Below are 18,933 nucleotides of genomic sequence, written 5' to 3'. Positions count from 1 at the left end.
CGAGATGGTTCTCTTCTATCCTTTATCCTGTGTGTTTGGACTAGACTAGCTGGGATTCTCTGATTCCAATCAAGTTTGTATCTGTTTCAAACAAAGCCTACCAATTTCTTATGGGAGAGAATCCTACAAGGATGAGCCTCAGGATAGGAATTTGGTCACTTGGGTTGGCCCCACCAAGTTTACCTGCATGGTCTGGCTGCATGAACGCCGTGGTGGACATGTGGGGGAACAGAGCCAGGGAGTCACGGTGAGTCCCTCGCAGGTGGATGGTGTTCCCTTGAAAATAAACTCCATGCATGTCGGTGTCAGTGCCCATTCCAATCAGATGCCAGGAAACCCTATCCTTTTTGCACATGCTTAGGCCTGGCTGGTTGCCATACATATAGCCATTAACAGCTAAATGGAAGGAGAAATATAGAAAATATAGTCAGAGCCCACAACAATTATGTATACAGGCTGAAGACACAACCACCTTAGTGAAACATTATCTATGGATCTGGAGCAGGGGATTCAACAAGAAAATCTTTGTTACCAGAGAATAAATAGTACTAGAGAAAAGCCACATAGAGAATCAATTTAAAGTGGAGACCAAAATTAACTATGAATAGTGATAATGTACTAAAATTGTTGATGCTTTAGCAACACATACACAACAGTGCCAATTCTATGACTCAATAAGGAATAAGGTTATTTTTTTCTAGCACCACTTTTCTGAAAAAAAAAAAAAGCTATTTCATGATGTCCTTCATTTTACATTTTATGTTTGCAGATCATGAAGAACATCATCCTTGTAAAAATATTTGCTGATGATTTTATCAATTTCCTCATATGCTTCTCTAAAACTCTTGCTATGAAAATCATTTTCTTTTGAAGTTTTTAGTCCTGTATCCTTCCTTGTTAAATGTCACTTCCTTTGTTACAAATGCACCTAATTCTGTCAAACTAGCATTTGCCAATGACTTTGCATTTGACCTGAGAATTATCAGATACTCCTTTGCTGATTTCATGAATTCTGCATCATTTGAAAGGTTGATATTATATTGCATTCCCTGCCAGGAGAGAGGGACATTTTGGGAGAGAGGAGGCACTAAATTTATAAAAGATTAGTCCTTAAGTAAATAAATTTGTTTTGTAACTTTCAGTTCCTTATCCCCAAAATAAGTGAAGGGCAATGATTACACACATATGCAGACCCTCTGCACTTGCACAGTGGCAAACTATTATCTTTTACATCAACTCCAACCCACTGATAGAGGCTAGTTGGCATAATGACTCAGGAACTTAGAAACCACATTTCCCCTGCGGGGATGAATGTCATGGTCAAACAGCAATGTCTGATGAGTGAGTCCACATAATCATGTCTCATGCTTGATGTTCTTTAAAGAAATAAATATTCTATCGCCCTCCTACTTCTTATGTGCCCAGCATAGGAAAGAACAACTATCACACACATGAATGACTTCTGTTATAATCCCACTGTCAAATAAAATTACTTCTAATTTTTGCGTCTGCAAAACCAGTGGTGCAGGGCTGGCACCATGGCGTAGCACCTAAAGCCACTGCCTGCAGTGCCAGCATCCCATAGGGGTGCTGAGTTTGAATCCCGGCTGCTCCACTTCCAATCCAGCTCTCTGCTATGGCCTGGGAAAGCAGTAGAAGATGGCCCAAGTCCTTGGGCCCCTGCACCCACGTGGGAGACCCAGAAGAAGCTCCTGGCTCCTGGTTCAGCCTGGCCCAATCCTGGCTGTTGTGGCCATCTGGGGAGTGAATCAGCAGATGGAAGTTAATTTCCTCTCTCTCTTCCTCTCCTCCCCTCCCTTTACCTCTGTCTCTCCTTCTCTTTCTATAACTCTTTCAAATAAAACAGATTTAAAATTCAGGCATGTTTTTTTCATAATGTGAATATTTGATGAGCTTTCATAGATATTATACTTGGTCCTAAAACAAGCAGTTCATATCTATTATCTTACAGTGCTTTCTTTTGGCACTTTTGTTGGCTACATGCTCTTGTAGGCATTGAGTTTGTACTCTTTCTCATCGCTCTGCCATCTTAGGTAATGTGCCCAAGACTAATGGGAATCCTGTGTTAGTCACATGCAATTACCATGTGGTTTGCTATTGTAACACTTGACATAAAGAGAGACAGGGACAGAGAACTGAGTAATTCCTCCCAAATAAAGATCTAGGATAGGAACAGATAGTAATTTACAAATTAACACTTTCACCAGTCACTCATATTACTTGATTAGAGATACTTAGCTGTATAATTGTTATCACCTGTCATCATTTGGGTTATTAGACTTGACATTATTGTGAAACGAAGGGAGAGTGGTAAGCCAGTAATTTTTTATACTTATGGCGTGCTGTGATCTTTGTTAGTTCAAAATTTGCATTACTGCATCTAAGGTTGATAAGCTGTTTTAGACATACTAATTAACTTTCAAAGCTCTGAGAGATAGAGAAGAGGGATTTTTTTTTTAGATCTATTTACTTTATTTGAAAGAGTGATAGAGAAAAAAGGAGAGACAGAGATCTTCCATCCTCTGGTTCACTCTCCAGATGGCCACAATGGCTAGGGCTGGGCCAAGCCAAACCCAGGAGCCAGGAGCCAGGAGCCCCACCCGGGTCTCCCACATGGTAGGCAGGGACGCAAACACTTGGACAATCTTCTGTTGCTTTTTCCAGACCAACAGAATGGGGCTGGATCAGAAGCAGAGCAGCTGAGACTTCAACCAGCACCCATATAGGATGTCAGTGTTACAAGTGGCGGCTTTACCAGCTACACTATGACATGCCCCTATAGAAAAGTTTTGCCATCCCTCATGAACCTGAAGCCATGAAATATCTATATGACCAAGAACAGTACCCAAGCAATCAAAATTAATATATTATTTAGAACATCTTCATTTCAAATGCACAAAGTCTTTCATTTGCAGGAGGGAAAGCCATTCATATCATACCATGCATTCTGTTAGATTCCATGAACTCCTTGTCTTCTTTGTCAACACTGTATGGATACCAGGTAAACCTCTGAATGTTTTCATCAATATACCTGCTCAGATTCTCATCAAAGACTGTGAAGAGTAGGTGGAATTCCTTGTCTATCCCTTTCTAAAGAGAAGAAAGAAATGAATACATAGTGGATTAGGGCTGATTAATACTAGTCATGGAGCCACTGGATCATTGTGTATATCAGGATTCTGAACATGATTCTGATGAATTCTTTCCACATCTAGAAAATTCCTCTTTCTCATTATATCCTTCCCTCTTTCCACATGACTTCCTCCAAGGAAGTAAGTCTCTGCTCAGCAGCCTTTCTACTCTGATTCTCCTTATCAAGACCTCACACCCCAGCTCCAACCCCTCTGTCTCTCTGACTTCATCCCCTGCTCTTCCCACTTAGCTGGCTCCAGCCACACTGGCCTTTTGCTCTTTCATGAACCTACAAACCTCCCTACCTGCCTAGAAGACCCCTGACCAAGTTCATACCAATAGAAGCCTAACACATGGTAGGTGTTTCCTAAGTATTCATTGCATTAGAAATAACTTTCTATCTGAACAATTGGATTTCTCCCTCAGCCAAATTCCAGATATAGGGTGTTTAAGGTTACTTTTTTTCATGAATTTTATATAAGCAGACTAATCATGAATTGTATTTAGCTTATATAACAATTTCCATAAACACTAAGATACTTCTAGCAAATTTCAGTTACCTCTGTATGCACATAGCTGGAGCAAAGTCAGAACTACCTCACAAACATTTTCTGGCGTTTGCTGTCCTTGGTTCAGATATTTAGCTGGTAAGAAGCAAGACAGCATTTGAGAAAATAACAAAGTTGGATGGTCAAAGCCCTGTTTTACTAATGACTTTCCAGGGATATCATTCAGTGTTTCTGAGCCTCAATTTTTTCAGTTTTAATGTGTTGGCAATCATTCTGCTTTACTTAATATGATTATGGAAGTACATTATAAATATTTATTATATACACCATAGATATTTCCATGATTGGGCCTTCTTGAAGGAAAATGTAAATCTGAGGTAGAATAAGATACTTTGTGTCCCCTCAACCTAGAAATTCCTTTGATCACAGAAATGGGTCTATACTATGATAAACATTATAAAATATACCTTTTAAGTAAATTGCCTTGTGATTTGTGATTGATAGAATTGGTGAAGTAAATGGGTAAATGAATGGATGCTTTCCCTTTAATAAATATGTTTAACATTGTGTAGACAAAGCTTGAAATGCTATGCTTTGCCACACTATGCTTTGCCACACGCCTCTAACTCAGGTCTTAACAAAAAGTTATCAACATGCTTTCTTTTTCCTTTATCATAGTGATGAACTGCCAGTCTACGACAGTAAGATACAGTGGTTCTTGGTCATGGCTACGCATTAAAATCATCCAGAGATTCTGATTTAATTTGTCTGGAGCATCTCAATCAGGTGGTGCTAAGGTGTGGGTCAAGCCTGGAGAACCTTGTCCAGCAAGAAGAATCCCAATAGAATTCCATGAAGATCTCTGAAAATTCCAGAATCAAAACAATGCACAGGGGAAGAGAAACACTGTATTCCAGGAATAACAGGTATAAATCTAGGTTCCTGGGTGGGCATCAGTTAACTGTGCAAGTTCAGTTCCTTAATTTACAAAAAAATAGAATAGAACTCCCTTATGCAGAAGTCAGTTTCAAGAGAAACTACTTTTTGTAACTAATTCCTTATCGCTAGCTAATCTCCAGTTGGAGCACACCAATATCTCCCACATGCACCCTATGAAGAACTTAGTAACATTTGATGGCTTACCTGTGTGCCATCAGCATTGAGAACTCCCTTTTTACAAACTAGCAGAGGCCCCACAAGGCCAGCGCTGGTGTCCTTGATGGGTTCAACTGCTGAGAAGTACACATAGGTCAGACAGGGAGGATCATCAGCTGTCGGGCTTACACTCTCAGGCACTGTCCACCTATATGTAAAGGTTTCACCTGGTTTAACATGCGCGCCTGGTTTCAGAAACCCTGAGGAAATAGAAACAACCACTCAAAGCAATGTCCAAGAACTGTATACTTGTCAGATGGGTCTCCCAGGCCAGAGTGTCTCCCCCTGATGATAACATATTTTGTGGAAAGATGGTTGTGTTCTCTTAAGTATCCTACCAAGGGCGGGGCACTGCCCAAAGTCTGCTGTTTTATGAGATAGAAGCTTAAATCAAAGGATTATCTCCTTCATAGATTTCATATTATTTCTTACTCAAATTAACAGATTTAGCAAATATTAAGTTAGTTGTTCATTCAACAATTAAATGTCATAGAGTCCCTTCTAAATAGAATATATTACATTTGGCCCTATAGAAGATACCTTAAAAAGTTAAACAAGGAACTTATCTTTAAAGAGTTTGGAATCTGAGAAATTAAACTAGAAAATAACCCAAGAACACAATGGATTTCATAGTACAGCCCAAGGATTCACTCTGAAACTTTTCCAGTGCTTTGCAAAAAGGTGCCTGGAACATTTTCTTAGTTAAAAAAAAAAAGAAGGAAAATATGAATATTTTGGTTTCTCTTCTCTGGTGTTCTTTCTGCTCATTCTGAGCATTTTGACCACAGTTCCAAGAAATATTGCTGCGATGGAAGAGGGCGAAGATATGTTTCAGAAGAGGGAATCTCTCCCTCCATTTCTTCTTTCTCCATCCCCTGATGTCATGACTGGGCCTGGCATCACACCTGGGCATGAGGAAGCATCCCTGATGGCCATGGTGTCTGTTGCCATGATGAGGACAGGAGTTCCCCAAGAGCAGTGTTATGAATGCAAGGATGGTTCCTGAAGCCATTGGGCCAAACCTGCTTTTCTTATGTACTGGAAGCCTGTGCTCCCTGCTCTGTGATGGGGAGAGCCTATATATGATGGCAGGCACATAACACAAGTTTTAAATAAGTATTTAGAGAGAAAAACCCATGTGTGAGACTTTGATGTTACCAAAACATTGGAAATTAGATTACCCTCAGCCTCCAACCACAGAATCCAATGCACCTGCAGGAGAAGTGCTCTCCATCTCAGAGAAGTGGAAGTGACTGTGGAGGGAGCTTACTTTGAGATTTACTACATTCCTAAGGGAAATGGAAAGAGGGTAACATTTCCCAAGAACCTACAGTAAGTCAGACCCCTTCCTGAATTCTCTCCATCACTTTCCAAAGCCCAATTAGCTGAGTGTTATCATCCATATCTGATAGGAGAGAAGAATAACATTCAGAAAATTTGAGTAGTTGCCCGAGCTCTCAGGGCTAATGGTAAGGCTGAGATTTAAACCAAGGTCTCTCTAGTTCTAAGTCCTTAGCTTGCTCATACTGTGCTAGTACTAAATACCATCTTATTTCTTTAAGTGCAGGCTGAGACTTACCATCTACATTTGGGGCTGCATCAGATGCCTTGTCATAGAACACACCATGGGGCAGAATACTGTAGACCTTGTCAGCTTTGTTGGCAAATGTCACTAATATTGTGTCACCCACCTCTGCCCTGATAACTGGCCCTGGAAAGCATCAAACGGGGGAGGAGAAAAGGATGAAAAGGGACAAAATAAATGAAAAGGAGCAGAAGAATAGTTAATGTATGTACATGCATATGTCCAGCTAAAACATCTCTCCTGTTTCAAAATATGAGGATAGTTTTACTGTACCAAGAATTCCAAGATGGGCCTCTGTCCCAGAGAGTCTCTTTCTTTGAGTAAAGGTTGCATCAACATACTCCACATACTGAGCTTTCCAATATTTTCCTCCTATTCTGTTTTTCCCTTGTGAGAAGAAGAATTCTGAGTCACTGTGAAAAGACGTAGCAATCTGATTGAGAATATGTTTCAACACACCCACCAAATGCCTTAACTTTAGCATTTTGTTTTGTTATCTTTATTCCACTCTTGCACCTCTATCCCCATAAAAGACAGCTCAGGCTTCAGCAAAGTTCCCAGCAGTCATCAGGAAGCCTTCAGAGTCTTCAGAAGCTGGGTGATGCTCAAGCTCATTTCGATCTTAGCCATCACACTTGTTCACCTAGAGGCCCGGCAACGGAAGAAGTCACAGACAAATACTGCTTACTTACCAACACTGGCATCCCAGGATGGTGTCCTACAAAGTAACAAAGAGCTAACTGGTTTCCTTGCAGAATAAGCATCCCTCTAACTCTTGCTGATGTCAATATGAATAGTCTCTGCATATAGCAAGCTCACTGATCTGGCCAAAGTAAGGAACTAAGGGGCTAGTCAGCAAATAGCTTCAATAATGGAGAACATATCTTATAAACTTTACATATGAAGTATCAAATTTCAATTTTGTAAAGTGCAATCATATAAATTCTGCCTAAAACCATTTCTAATTATCTTATTACTACCAATGGCACAGTCACTCTTGCAGTCACGTAGACTTACTTTGTAAAAAATTTTTGTACCTTCCTTTTCAGCATCATTTTTTATCTGTTCTTTTCCTTTCCTCCTACCTCAACAAATCCAGCTCATGCCCTTATCACCCTGGGTTTGGACCATTATATGAACCTCCTAACTGCACATTGCACCCTTGTCTCACACAAACTCATTTTGTTTTCAGCATATACACCATTATGACATTAATCTCCAAAATGGTAAATTCCATTGGCATTCACCACCTCCAAAATCTTCGATTTTTCCCAAAGCCAATCAAATAAAGTTCAAAAGTATTAGCAATTAATACCTAGTTTCCTCTAATTCATTGCCTATTTCTATGGATAAATACCCAATTCCCTGTGCAAACCTTCCACTCCACTCATTCTGATTGTTTTAGCCACCTACTACATCTATTTGCTATTCACATAATTAAATTCCATCCTTCTTTGAGATCCTATATAACTCCCATTTCCTCTGTGAAGTGTTTCCTGGCTACCATTTCTGTTTCCAAACACCCAAAGAACTCACTGTCTGGATGACTAATCTTACTCTTATTTGTAGCTTGCAAAGATACTTCTCTTGTCTTGTAAACACAGATGCTTTCTCTGCCTACGAATAGGAAGGTCGTCTCAGACATCTTTATACCCTTTATGTGATCTAGTACCTTATGCTTTCATTTATTATATTTTAATCAATTGATTGAATATACTTTAATGTTTCATATTACAGAAGAAACTTCAGAATCCTACAAGGCTTCCATGACATAGCTGTAAATATTAATTCTCATTAATCCGTTTATGAAACAATAAACAGAAATCAATAGAAAATGTTGATATCACAAAGTTTTTTGTATATGGTTCACACAAATTCTTAGGCAAGGTGATTCAAGTGCTTCAGTTTGGTGAAAGAATGAATGCATGAATAACTGACTGAAATATGCAATTAAAGAAACATGGGGCTGGCACTGTGGCACAGTGTGTTAAAGCCCTGGCCTGAAGCGCCGGAATCCCATACGGACACTGGTTCTAGTCCCGGCTGCTGCTCTTCTGATCCAGCTCTCTGCTGTGGCCTGGGAAGGCAGTAGAAGATGGCCCAAGTCCTTGGGCCCCTGCACCCATGTGGGCGACCTAGAGGAGGCTCCTGGCTCCTGGCTTCGGATCAGCAAAACTCTGGCCGATGCCATCTGGGGAGTAGCCATCTCTGTCTCTACCTCTCTCTGTAACTCTGTCTTTCAAATAAGTAAAATAAATCTCTAAAAAAAGACTAATAAAAAATGTAAAAGAAACAAAAGTGTATGGTCACTGATCGGGAAATTTTTAAGACATTCCTTTAAATACAAAAGGATCAGAGAGTAACAACCATCATTCTTGGTATATTGCACTCTACATTTTTAAGTGCTTTTACAGACATTATTGCATATGATTCTGTAATAACCAGTTACAGGAGTTAACATCCATTTAATGAATTGCTAGATTCTATTAGGAAACAGTATGTACTATGGGAGTCCAGAGAGAAAATAATTAATTATGGTTGGGAGGTCAGGGGAGGCTGCATTTGAGAGGTGACATTAGGGTTAGGCTTTGAAGAAAAATTGACATTTTACTGGACGGGGAAAGTAAGGATATTCATAACTTACAAATCAGGCTGCCCATGAACTCAAAAGCTTATCTCCACTGAAGGAGAGTCTCATCTTATTTCCTCTTCAAGACTGCCTACTCTGCATGTACAAAGGCCTTATTCTAATCATTGTTAGCTTAGTATTTCTTGTGGCATTCTATCACTGCAATTTGCAGAAACTAGGTACTCAAGAAATGTTGAATGAATGAATGAGTGGTTCTAGTATTTGGATTTTGGCATCAGAGCACAGGTAATAACTACTCTGCCAGTCTCCACTGTTCCTAAATTACAGGGCTGAGAACTCCTTAAGCAGTAGCCTTATGCCATCAGAGCAGTGCCTAGAAAACTGATGAGATCAGAGGATTGGGAACACCGAAGAGTGCTTACCTGCCAGAGGCATTGAGGGGAAGACCACTAAATTTGTCATAGCCTTGAGGACCATAATCCCAAAGAACCTTCTCAGCTGCTATAAAGTAGCGCCTTTGATGACCCTTCACCTTGGAGTGAGACACATCACTTTTGCAGTTACCAACATTGTATTGCCCCAGCATCCCAGCTGCAGAACAAAAGACAATCACAAGGTGAGGTAAAAATGTGCACAAGATAAACCATCTAGGAACAGACTGATAGATTTGAAGCCAGGAACATTGACAATTTTGTACAAGAAACATAAAAAGTTAAAAACAAATGGTAAACAGTGAATAGGGGGATATTTTTAACATGTGACAAAAGATAAATATACCAATCACTTTTCAAAATAAAGAAGGGAGTAGGCTTTTTGCCCAGTGGTTAAGATGCTACTTGGGGCCAGCGCCATGGCTCACTACGCTAATCCTCTGCCTGCGGCGCCGGCACCCCAGATTCTAGTCCCGGTTGGGGCACCGGAATCTGTCTCGGTTGCTCCTCTTTCAGTCTAGTTCTCTGCTGTGGCCCGGGAAGGTAGTGGAGCATAGCCCAAGTCCTTGGGCCCTTTACCTGCATGGGAAACCAGGAGTTAGCATCTGGCTCCTGGCTTTGGATCAGCGCAGCGCACAGGCCGTGGTAGCCATTTGGGGGTGGGGGGTGAACCAATGGAAGGAAGATCTTTCTCTCTGTCTCTCTCTCTCTAACTCTGTCTGTCAAGTAAATAAATAAATAAATAATAAAATAAAAAAGATGCTACTTGGGAAAGATGCATTTTGATATTCATCAAAATGCAATGCCATTATCTCTATATAGGATTACTGATTTTAAAAATTGAATTATATGTATTTTCTAATGTTTCAACAATTTTTTTCTGCAGATATGGACAATTTAGGAAATACTATATTCCAGTGAATGTACAAAGAGCAGTTTATGTCCACAACTCCTGGCCGAATCTAGCAATCTTAACTAGTCTTCAGATGCTCACTTATGTCTTGATTTTAAAGCTACAATGTCTCCCAGGTTTAACAGCGTGAGAACCTTTAAGAAAAGGAAACGTGCCTTTTTTGTTTTAGTCTTCCCAGAAGCATACCCAGGGCATATTAACATAATACATAATTTATTATTTATATTAATTTATAATTATATTTACAACATACTTATAATTATTATTATTGCAGAAACAGAGACAGAGCTCCCATCTGCTGGTTCACTCCTCCAAATGCCTGCAACAGCCAGGGACTGGACCACGTCAAAATTGGGAGGCAGCAACTTAATCTAAATTTCCCATGTGGGTGACAGGGACTCAAACCATCACCTGCAACAGCTGGAATCGGAAGCCAGAGCTGAGCATCAGGCCCAGGCACTCCTTTATGGAATGTGGTCATCTTAACTGGGATCTCATCCACCAGGCCACTCACACCATAACTGATCAATTCTTGAGTTGAATTGATTTGGGATAAGCTAGCTGACTAACACTACCATCAGCTACATAGAGTTAATGGGAGCAGTTGTGTGTTATCAAAGCAGTCCTGAACAGCTGGATGCCTGCACCTGCACTATTGGCATAGTTAATAAGTTTATTGAGTGTCTATCTCACTGACATGTTTTTTTTTCTGTTCTTGTTTTCACCAACTTGGACCAGATTCTTTATGTGTCATAACTCTCGTGTTGCCAATGATTCTTAACTGGTGCTCAGTAGCCTGAATTTTTCCAGCAAATCATTTCTGTATACACATGTGGGGACTTCAAAAAGTTCACAGAAAGGCATATCATTTTTTAAAAAATAGAGATTTCAATTTTTTGCAATAAAATAATTTCTTTTAATCCTAGTTCCACAATGTTTTTTGAAGTACCCTCATATGTTAATCTTCCCATAATGCTGCACTGATTGCAGTAGGTCACTAGTCTACAACAGATTCCAGGACTTACAGTTGCCTTGACATTGAAAGGTCTTTTTCCAGCAAGGCCCATTCTGCTCCCCTGGGCTTCTGTCTCATCACTCCTCTCATATGAACCTTACCATCTAGCTGAGTAAGACCTATTCTAAGGAATCAAGACCACATCATTCAACAAGTCTCTAAGTTAATTAATATTTATTCAGAATGTATCATGGCCATGAGGACAGCTACAGCTCAAGGATTTTTTGTCTTAATATAAAAAACATTTTAATAGAGCAGTACAGAATGAGATGAGCTGATGCAATTGCTTACAAGAGCTGACTTTAAAGAAAAAAAAAAAGAATTGGGTAGCAGACTGGTCCAGTTTATCTAGAAAGTTCTAAAGTGCTAAAACTTTCTTATTTTATTTAGAGCCACTGAAAACGAGAATGCGATTTTCCTCTACCTGGAAAGCCCTCTTCCCTTCCTTGTCTAGTCATCTCCTGGCTATGTCAACACTCAGGTTAGGAGCCAGCTGCTCAGGAGATCTCTCTGCTTGTTCTAGAGCAACGGCAATGGCAACCTAAAAGCACTTATCTCAATCTTCCTCAAGTCATATTCATTTTGTAAATGTCTAATTGCTAGATTATAGGTTCTTTGAAGGTCTCATCATTCCCCACCTTGGTCATGGAAAAGTGATGAATATATATCTGTTGATAGGCTACCAAGTAAATGTGCATTGTGTTTTTCCATACCCTTAATGTTAAATCAAATAAGAATCTACCTAAATCACATGTTTGATGAGCACTTCCTCTGTGTGGTTTAGTTGTACCATTCTAAGCACACCACACACACACACCAGTCTTTGTCCTTCTTACCCTGCAGGTGGTCACTGACTTGGCAGGTTATCATCCACTTCCCAGGATTCACCACTATCATTTCAGTTGTGAGGAAAGTGGCTGGGAACAGGTTGACGACATCAGTCCGGTGCCCTCTGCTGATGAAGGTGTTACCGTAGAAATAGATGGAATGGATGTCTATCTCATTCCCCATTCCAAAGAGGTGCCAGGACACAGATTCACCCACACACATTTCAGGCTCAGGGAAGTTTCCAAAGAGGTATCCATTGAGGGCTGAAAGCAGAAGCACACTAGTGGGAGAGACTTCCCTGCAGAGGTGAGCAGGACCAGGAACAGAGAACATACTGGAAGATCAGTGCAAATCAATGGCTGTAATGTTGAAGAGCTTGACTCTCTAAAAACAAATGTCCCAGAAGGGAATGACAAGCTTTGCATTGCTCTTTTCTGAGAGAAAATACTCACTGAAAGTGAAGGTCAGCACACACTGAAAATAGCCCTGAGCCCAATAAAGGGGCCAGGCATAAACAGGAGGTTCAGTGCCCTCCTGTCCTCACCCATATTTGCCCCAGCACCAGGCAGTGCTCCTTAGAACTAGACACCAGCCTCACTCATCTTGCAGCTATCGGGACCCAACAAAGAAGCTGGCACAGAATTAAGTGACAAACCAGGCAGCAAGGACAGGAAATGAGTTGATTAGGAAGGATCTATAAGGCATGTTTGCATTTTGTTGCTTTAAGAAGCAGACAGGAGGGGCTGGCACTGTGACATAGCAGTTAAAAGCCACTGCATGTGGTGCTGGCATCCCACGTGGTTGCCAGTTCAAGACCCAGCTGCTCCACTTCCAATCCAGCTCTTTTCTATGACCTGGCAAATCAGTAGAAGATGGCCCAAGTCCTTGGGTCCCTGCACCCATGTGAGAGGTCTAGGGGAAGCTCCTGGCTCCTGGCTTCAGATTGGCACAGCTCCAGCTGTTTGTGGCCATCTAGGGAATGAACCAGCAGGTAGAAGACCTCTCTTTGTCTGTTTGTCTGTCTCTCTCTCTCTCTCTTTCTCTGCCTCTGTAACTCTGCCTTTCAAATGAATTAATAAATAGTTAAAGAAAAAAAAGAAGACAGGAAAAGCAGTTTTACTTGCTGTTGGGAGGGTAGAATCCACCATTAAGTCTGGCACCAAATAATACTTATAAACCATCAAAATAACAGCTTGCACTGAGTGAGTACAGAGAGAACTTGATTTAGAACAGTCAAAAGCCACAATATTCCTTCTTAAATTCCAATTGATTTTAAAAAAATTGTTATAATTGTTAAAAATCAATGTTAAGGGGCCGGCTCCATGGCTCACTTGGTTAATCCTCTGCCTGCGGTGCTGGCATCCCATATGGGCGCCGGGTTCTAGTCCTGGTTGCTCCTCTTCCAATCCAGCTTTCTGCTGTGGCCTGGGAAGGCAGTGGAGGATGGCCCAGGTGCTTGGGCTCCTGCATCCACATGGGAGACCAGGAAGTAGCACCTGGCTTCATCTTGGCATAGCTCTGGCCATAGCAGCCATTTGGGGGGTGACCCAATGGAAGGAAGACCTTTCTCTCTGTCTCTCTCACTAACTCTATCTGTCAAATAAATTAAAAATATCATTGTTAAAAAATGATTCAGGAAGCACAATTAATTTAACTTAGTCCCATAAGTTTAAATAAATTAATCAATAATTCTTAGATTAATTATTTTTCTATAGTCTAGTTGTTCTTTAATTTTTTCTTCTGCATTTATAGAAGTTTTCCTTGCCAGTATTTAAGAAAGACTGATTGCACACAGGCTAGTTTTTATTTTAAATGTAGTCTGTGTTTCTTGCATAAATAACTCCTTTTTGTTGGACATTTTCACTTCAAAAGAATCAATACTAGGGGGCTGCGCGCGGAGCGGGCTCCGGAGGGAAGTCCCGAGACAAAGGGAAGCGCCGCCGCCGCCGCTCGGCCCCCGCTCGTCCGTGACGCTCGCCGGGCCGCGGCCGCCCGAGGACTGGAACATGTCGGGCATCGCCCTCAGCAGACTTGCCCAGGAGAGGAAGGCCTGGAGGAAGGACCACCCGTTTGGCTTCGTGGCTGTCCCAACCAAGAACCCCGACGGCACGATGAACCTCATGAACTGGGAGTGCGCCATCCCCGGCAAGAAGGGGACGCCGTGGGAGGGCGGCCTCTTCAAGCTGCGGATGCTTTTCAAAGACGACTACCCGTCCTCGCCCCCGAAATGTAAATTCGAGCCACCGCTGTTCCACCCCAACGTGTACCCCTCGGGCACGGTGTGCCTCTCCATCCTGGAGGAGGACAAGGACTGGCGGCCGGCCATCACCATCAAACAGATCTTGTTAGGAATCCAGGAACTGCTAAATGAACCAAACATCCAGGACCCGGCTCAGGCAGAGGCCTACACAATCTACTGCCAAAACAGAGTGGAATACGAGAAAAGGGTTCGAGCACAGGCCAAGAAGTTCGCGCCCTCGTAAGCGGAGCCCGCGCAGGAAGGGATGGGTGGCGAGGACTTGTTTACAGTCCAGGTCTGATTGCCCCGTACGCCGCTGGTCACCCGGGGTCGGGTGGGCGCCTGGGCCATGCCGCCGCTGTACCCGTGCTCGAATCTCACACAGGGTCTCTTCCTCCAGTCTTTTGTATTTTTGATTGTTATGTAAAACTCGCTTTTATTTAAAAAAAAAAAAAAAAAAAAGAATCAATACTAGTTATCTGCTAACACTAACCGATAGAATAAATAAAGGGGAGAGTGATCCAACATGGGAAGTGAGATACTCAGCAGACTCATAGAATGGCGGATGTCCTAAATAGCACTCTGGCCTCAGAATCAGCCCTAAAGGCACTCGGATCTGGCTGAAAAGCCCATGAGAGTATTTCAGGCATGGAAAGCCAAGACACTCTGGCAAAAAGATCTCTGTGAGTGAGAGCCCAGTGGAAAGAACAGGTCTTCAAAGAGGGAGGTGCCTTTCTCTGAAGGGAGGAGAGAACCTCCACTTTGACTATGACCGTGTCTAAACAAGATAAGAGTCGGAGAACTCAAGGGGCTTCCATAGCCTTGGAAACTCATGACTGGTGCATAGGGAGATTACTGATGCCATAAACAGGAGTGTCAATTTGTAAAGTCAACAACAGGAGTCACTGTGCACTTACTCCTCATGTAGGATCTCTGTCCTTAACGTGCTGTACACTGAGGCTTAATGCTATAACGAGTACTCAAACAGTATATTTCACTTTGTGTTTCTATGGGGGTGCAAATGATTGAAATCTTTACTTAATGTACACTAAACTGATCTTCTGTAAAAAAAAAAAAAAAAAAGAAAGAAAGAAAAGAAATTATCAATTCCCAACTTGACTCTCACTGGGATTAAACATGACAATAGGTCTGATCTGATTTCATCATCATTTAAAAAAAATCATCTATTATTTTTCACTTTATGTTTCTGTGTGGGAGCAAACTGTTGAAATCCTTACTTAAGGTATACTAAGCTGATCTTCTGTATATTAAGATAATCGAAAATGAATCTTGATGTGAATGGAAGGGGAGAGGGAGTGGGAAAGGGGAGGGTTGTGGGTGGGAGGGACGGTATGGGGGGGGGAAGCCATTGTAACCCATGAGTTGTACTTTGGAAATTTATATTCATTAAATAAAAGATAAAAAAAAAGAATCAATACTAGTAAGAAGGATTATGTGTGCAATGGAGTCTTAATGAATCAGTGCCATTTAGTACTTCTCAGCAAATCTGAGATCATCACTCTCATTTTGTAAAGAGCAGGAATAACACGGGTCAAACAAGAGCTTGAATTTAGGACTTTGTTTAGCTCCACCCTTTACTTCATCTGAGCTTCTCTTCCTCATCCTCTCCTCTCCCTCACTTTCTTACCTGCTAAGACATTTGCCAACTACCCCACATCCAAGGTTGCAGAAATACCACTAGCAGGAAAAGAGCGTGTGTACTCAACGGAAACAGCATCCTGGCAATCACACCCCTATGTACTTAGAATCAACACAGCCAGATCAAAACTCATTTGCAGCCGGCACCACGGCTCACTAGGCTAATCCTCCACTTGCGGCGCCGGCACACTGGGTTCTAGTCCCGGTCGGGGCGCCGGATTCTGTCCCAGTTGCCCCTCTTCCAGGCCAGCTCTCTGCTGTGGCCAGGGAGTGCAGTGGAGGATGGCCCAAGTCCTTGGGCCCTGCACGCCATGGGAGACCAGGATAAGTACCTGGCTCCTGCCATCGGATCAGCACGGTGCGCCGGCCGCAGTGGCCATTGGAGGGTGAACCAATGGCAAAAGGAAGACCTTTACCTCTGTCTCTCTCACTGTCCACTCTGCATGTCAAAAAATAAAAATAAAAAAAATAAAAAAACTTATTTGCTATGAGGTTCTCCTAGGCAACTCCCTAGCACCTGTCACCAATCTGATCTTAGACAGTCACTGATGATCTCCCCGACCTTAGCTTCATCACCTGTAAATTGGAGAGGTCAGATGATCTTCAGCTCCTTCCCTTTCTCTTAGGATTTTTTGAAAAAAGATTTCTTTCCTTCTTTCTCCCTCCCTCCCTTCCTTCCTTCCTTCCTCCGTTCCTCCCTTCCTCCCTTCCTCCCTTCTTCCCTTCTTCCCTTCTTCCCTTCCTCCCTTCCTCCCTTCCTTCCTTTCTCTCTTTCTTTCAAAAGCCAGAGTTACAGAATGAGCAGGAGAGACAGAAACCAAGATGAGATCTTCCATCTATCACTTCACTCCCCAGATGGCCACCACAGCCAGCGGTGGGCCAGATGGAGGCCAGGAACCAGGGGTTTCATCTGGGCCTCCCACATGGGGGGCAGGGACTCAAACATTTGGGCCATCTTCTGCTGCTTTTCCTAGGCCATTAGCAGAGAGCTGGATGGGAAGTGGAGCAATCAGGATATGAACTAGCACCCATGTGGGATGCTGGTATCACAGGCAGCAACTTTATCAGTTACGCCACAGCACTGGTCCATTTCTCTTAGGGTTTTGTGATTATATTAGACTGCCTTAGGATGATTTTTAGAGACAGATAGACAAAAGATGGAGAAGATTTGTCAATGAATGAAGGGGGAGGTTTTCATTGAAGATTTCCCTTGCAATCACTAGAGATCACTTAATCCCCACATAAAATATTGCAGTAAGCCACTGTCCTCAACATAGGTGAGGTGAAGTGTACTGCCTCAGTTGAGGATAACTATGGAACTTGATTCTTTTAAGCACATACAGGGTCTGGTGTGTAGGGGAGGCTCCCTCAATACATTTTGTTGATTTTAAAATGTCTGGGAAACATAATAAATTCACAAATGTATATTTAAACTTTATGCATAGCATAGTTCTTACAGTTAGTAACCACCCAGAAAATGGTTACTGGGCAAAGTAGAGGTTGCAAAACATAGGATTATTATATACAGTGGTGGTTTCATTCTCCTTTTCCCCCTCTGTCAATCTAAATCCATTCATCCTATGGGCTTAGATTCAGTCCTAATTATCACATTGATCCCTGCATTTTCTGTGCCACATCTTTGTCCAAATTTCATAGCTAATTTCACATGTATCTAATGCCTTATCTTCTTCAAAGTGTTTTAGGTTCTGACATGTACTATGTCGTACATCATTTTCCAATCATTTTCATCACTAAGTATAAACTTTTCAAAACTAAGCGCAACATGTCTGAGTATTTTGCAGCCCCTATAGTACTTTATCATATAAAGGCACTGGTACATATTTGAGAACAAATGAAATACTCACCATGCATTTTATTACTTCTCTGGAAAACAGCATCTTTTTTGTCAACTGAATTGGGATCAGTGCAGAAATGTCTGATATTTTCATCAAGGTACCAGCTTTGGTTCTCATCCACCAGAGTAAACATAATAACAAACTCCCGATCCACATCAGTCCTTGTCCCTGAATATCTATTCAGTATACCTATCAGGCACAACCAAAGGAGTAAAGAAAAAGTCCAAGGTGAAATAAAACAAGGTGCGTGCTATGGTTCAGACATGGCTTATTCCCACCAAAACTCATGTTGAAATTTGATTCCCCGAGATGTGCAATTCAGGACATGCTCAAGCTGACTTACTTCAAACTGTAGAGTTAGAAACATACCAGGGGATTCCAATTCAATCCCATCAAGGTGGCATGTACCAATGCCATCTCATTAGTCCCGGTGATCAATTTCTATTCACAATTGATCATAATGATAGGACTAAGAGCCAAAGGGAGCACATAAACAAGACTAGTGTCTGCAAATACTAGCTGATAGAATCAAAAAGGGAGAGAACGATCCAACATGGGAAGCGAGATACACAGCAGACCCATAGAATGGCAGATGTCCTAAACAGCACTCTGGCCTCAGAATCAGCCCTTAAGGCACGCGGATCTGGCTGAAAAGCCCATGAGAGTATTACAGGCATGGAAAGCCAAAACACTCTGGTAAAAAAAAAAAAAAAAAAAAAAAAAAAAAAAAAAACAAACACCACCACACACTCTACATGAAAGATCTCCGCAAGTGAGATCCCATTGAAAAGAACAGGTCATCAAAGAAGGAGGTACCTTTCTCTGAAGAGAGGAGAGAACTTCCACTCTGACTACGACCTTGCCTAAATATGATCAGAGTCGGAGAACTCAAAAGGCTTCCATAGCGTTGGCGACTCATGACAAGAGCCTAGGGTGATTACTGATGCCATAAACAAGAGTGTAAATTTGTTAAGTCAACAACAGCAGTCACTGTGCACTT

At 41.8% G+C, this 18,933-nt stretch overlaps 2 protein-coding genes across 2 annotated transcripts in view; one reads left to right on the top strand and one right to left on the bottom strand.

Annotated features, from left to right (window-relative positions):
* HEPHL1 (hephaestin like 1) overlaps window positions 1-18,933 on the bottom strand; it is an 83,236-nt gene that overhangs the window by 30,479 nt on the left and 33,824 nt on the right. Inside the window, exons 4-11 of the mRNA XM_008262585.5 lie at window positions 17,943-18,122; window positions 12,188-12,442; window positions 9,415-9,583; window positions 6,676-6,815; window positions 6,397-6,528; window positions 4,806-5,017; window positions 2,961-3,111; window positions 184-396 (exon numbers count right to left, since the gene is read on the bottom strand). Coding sequence (XP_008260807.3) covers window positions 184-396; window positions 2,961-3,111; window positions 4,806-5,017; window positions 6,397-6,528; window positions 6,676-6,815; window positions 9,415-9,583; window positions 12,188-12,442; window positions 17,943-18,122 — 1,452 coding nt within the window. The remainder of the gene's footprint in view (window positions 1-183; window positions 397-2,960; window positions 3,112-4,805; window positions 5,018-6,396; window positions 6,529-6,675; window positions 6,816-9,414; window positions 9,584-12,187; window positions 12,443-17,942; window positions 18,123-18,933) is intronic.
* On the top strand, window positions 14,064-14,817 carry LOC149128500 (SUMO-conjugating enzyme UBC9). Its single transcript, XM_089312018.1, has one exon. It carries the CDS (start codon window positions 14,186-14,188, stop codon window positions 14,660-14,662), a length of 477 nt encoding a protein of 158 aa, XP_089168144.1. The 5' UTR covers window positions 14,064-14,185; the 3' UTR covers window positions 14,663-14,817.

Source organism: Oryctolagus cuniculus, chromosome 1, assembly GCF_051225735.1.
Source record: "Oryctolagus cuniculus isolate XC-2025 breed Fujian yellow rabbit chromosome 1, ASM5122573v1, whole genome shotgun sequence".
In the NCBI taxonomy this organism is placed as follows: Eukaryota; Metazoa; Chordata; class Mammalia; order Lagomorpha; family Leporidae; genus Oryctolagus; species Oryctolagus cuniculus.
This window is presented reverse-complemented; position numbering and strand designations above follow the sequence as displayed.

Bases quoted from the DNA above. Each gene is read 5' to 3' on its own strand.
- LOC149128500 (XM_089312018.1), top strand. From the start codon at position 14,186: ATGTCGGGCATCGCCCTCAGCAGACTTGCCCAGGAGAGGAAGGCCTGG.